Source organism: Penicillium maclennaniae (assembly GCF_028827695.1).
Source record: "Penicillium maclennaniae strain IBT 15551 chromosome Unknown utg000003l:1.0-5670915.0:1.0-5674809.0, whole genome shotgun sequence".
In the NCBI taxonomy this organism is placed as follows: domain Eukaryota; kingdom Fungi; phylum Ascomycota; class Eurotiomycetes; order Eurotiales; family Aspergillaceae; genus Penicillium; species Penicillium maclennaniae.
In genome coordinates, this window is record NW_026623215.1 from 4,692,102 (window position 1) to 4,695,281 (window position 3,180).

A 3,180-nucleotide genomic window follows, 5' to 3' on the forward strand; every position below is an offset into this window, starting at 1 on the left:
ACAGGACTTTACGTGCGTGTCTGATTTGCTGGAATCACACCTCCCGCATAATTCGGACGATTTATTTCTCTATCTTTTGATTTTGAACTCCGGTCACAGATATAATTTGATAATCCAAGTTAGTTGTTGATTATCCTTGTCATCGGTCAATTCCACATCGGAGGTGTAGCACAGTCTATTTCCAAGATTATAGAGGGCGAGACTGTTACGCCTCCACTGGAAGTATGCACTGTGACGTGGGAAACAAAAGCACTGAAAATGACTGCGCAAGAATCTCGGCATCAACTCCACCATGAATCTGCCAAGTAGCAGCCTTTCTTGGCACAGCCATGCTTTTCCTTCAGTCTTGGACACAAATCCTTTGCTGGATCGGAGTTTCTGTGCGCTGTATTTTGCGGGGTTGGCACGTTCTAGTGGAGTTCGGAAGGCAGGGCTGGGGCTATGAGTCAATGCCCAGATGCATACATGCATCGTGTAGGGGGTCTTAGAGTCCTTAGGTTGCCTTTGACCCCTGTAGGGGCCCAGTAGACGGCACGACGATTCGGTCTATTTCGGTTTTCTTTTACCCGATGGGATATGTACATAAAGCAAGGATACACTTGGGGGATATGTGAATTCCTCCGATTGTTTCCAGGGTTCTCACGAGATTTGGGATTTTCAGTTTGAACCATGCAGCTGTTGCGGAGTGTTGTTTGCTCGCTCCTGGCGGCTACGGCTCTGGCTCGTCCTGGCAGGGATAGTAGACATGGAGCGGTTGTCCAGGCTCGAAGTGTCAAATATGCGCTGAAACAGCCGCCATTGACTACCCCTTGGACTGATAAAGTGGGCGTTGATCCTTGGCCTGAGTATCCGCGGCCGCAGATGCAGAGATCTCAATGGCAGAATCTGAATGGTGTTTGGCAGTATCGGAATGCTTCAAGTCTGAGTGCTGTACAGAGCCCGCCATTTGGTCAGGATCTTGGACAAGAGGTCCTGATTCCATCTTGTTTGGAGAGCGGACTGTCTGGTAGGTGCAAATGGAGGATGAAGTATCTCTAGGTTTTCGATTTGACACATTGTGTTGCAGGGATTCAGGGAACATATACCCTTTACTCGTGGTTTTCCACCTCTTTCAAGGTTCCTTCCGAGTGGAATGGCAATAATGTTCTGCTCAACTTCGGAGCTATCGATTATGAAGCTACTGTCTTCGTCAATGGCAAGAAGGCCGGTTTCCACCGCGGAGGATATTTCCGTTTCACTCTGGACGTGACATCGTACCTGAAAGAGGGCCAGGAAAATGAATTGTGAGTTCCTGTTGACAAAGAGAGACAGCATGCTGATATTCGTAGACTTGTGTTTGTTCACGACCCAACTGATGATGGCGACTATGTCATCCCTATTGGCAAACAGACTCTTCACCCGAGTCACATCTTCTATACGCCCTGTAGTGGAATCTGGCAGAGCGTTTTCATTGAGCCTGTTCAGGCAAACCACATCACCAGAGTTGATCTGGATGGTGACATGCATGGTCAAGGTGCGTGTTCATTTCCCCTAATCATATTACTAGGGCACTGATTGCTTGCAGTGAATGTGACTGTTCATACAACCAACACGAACGTCACCACCAATGTGCAAGTAATTGTGCACGACAATGGAGACGTTGTGGCGACCCACAGCGGTCCTTCCAACCAACCTTTCCAGTTCAATGTCGACTCGCCCAAGTTGTGGTCTCCTGACTCTCCGAACCTGTACAATGTGACCGTCAAAATGGGCAAAGATCTAGTGCAGAGCTATACTGGGTTTCGAACTATTTCCAAGGGCACCGTAGACGGTGTCGTTCGGCCACTGCTAAATGGCGAGTTCATTTTCATGTTTGGCACCCTCGATCAGGGCTTCTGGCCCGATGGTATCTACACACCTCCCACAAAGGAAGCCATGGTGTATGATCTGCAAGTGCTGAAGAACCTTGGATTCAACATGATCCGCAAGCATGTAAGCGTGGATTGCAAATTCGTCAGAAGTGGTCGCTGAACTTCTGCAGATCAAAGTCGAGAATGAGCTGTTTTACCAAGCATGCGACGAGCTCGGTCTTTTGGTGATTCAGGACATGCCATCATTACGTCCCCTGCAGAGTAAGACTCTGGCGAATTGTACTACCGAGACCATTCTGCCGGACCCCCCGCAGCAGAAAGAGTTTACACGTCAGCTAGAGCTGTTGATCAACCAGCGCAAGAGTTTCCCTAGTATTTCAACATGGGTATGAGACCCGCCAAGTGCTAGCACCTACGTCTGCTAACCTTTTCACTAGGTTATCTATAATGAGGGCTGGGGCCAGATTACCACTTATTACCCTGAATTCGAGCTTACCGAGCTGGTTAAGCAGCTAGATCCCACTCGGCTGATCGATTCGACTACAGGTTGGCACGATCATGGCGCCGGTGACTTTAGCGTGAGTGCCGCCGGTCATAAACTGGAAAGGACCACTTAGCTCATTTGAATACAGGATAACCATCACTACGCCAATCCTCAATGCGGGACCCCCTTCTATTCGATCGACTCAAGCCCCTATGACGATACCCGTATTGGTTTCCAGGGCGAGTTCGGTGGAATCGGAAATAATGTCTCGATCGAGCAGTAAGTCCTTCTCCAGATAGAGCTGGAGTGACTTACTGATAACATTAGCCTCTGGAACAACCAAGCTGCTATCAACACCATCAACCAGACCTATGAGATCGATACAACTGTTGATGCTTGGAATTACCGTAGCCACCTTCTCCTTGGTGAATTGGAGGACCAGGTGAAGCGCTTCGCTTGCAGCGGTGGCGTCTGGACCCAGACTACTGATGTCGAGGGAGAAGTCAACGGCTTGATGACCTACGACCGTCGTTTCAAGCGTGTTGACGAGAACCAATGGAAGTCTGATATCCAGGCACTATACAAGGCGGCAGCTGGGCGTAGCAATGCCACCATGTCGAGTCCCTCCGAAGCGGGGTCATAGATAGCGTAGTCTGTTATGCGTGAACAGACCTCTCTTCCATTTTTCACCTGCCGAAAACCTCCAGTTTAACTTTCTTTTTACCACCAACTACTAAGCCCCGTTTGACCTTTGGGCCACGATAGCGAGTTGCTGAAATGAAGTTAAATTATCCAGCGGTTTGAATGAAATCTGACACGTCCATTTCTGACCCGTCCAATTCATAT

The 3,180-nt window shown here is 48.9% G+C and overlaps 1 protein-coding gene across 1 annotated transcript; it reads left to right on the top strand.

The window, feature by feature from the left end:
* Nucleotides 1-669: 669 nt before the first annotated feature.
* Nucleotides 670-2,977, top strand: N7477_003880 (putative hydrolase; the record flags this gene model as incomplete). Its single annotated transcript, XM_056965543.1, has 8 exons — nt 670-1,006; nt 1,067-1,283; nt 1,329-1,513; nt 1,565-1,971; nt 2,021-2,236; nt 2,288-2,428; nt 2,483-2,613; nt 2,662-2,977. The coding sequence occupies 8 exons, from the start codon at nt 670-672 to the stop codon at nt 2,975-2,977; spliced, it is 1,950 nt and encodes a 649-aa protein (XP_056825496.1).
* Between the last annotated feature and the right edge of the window lie 203 nt (nt 2,978-3,180).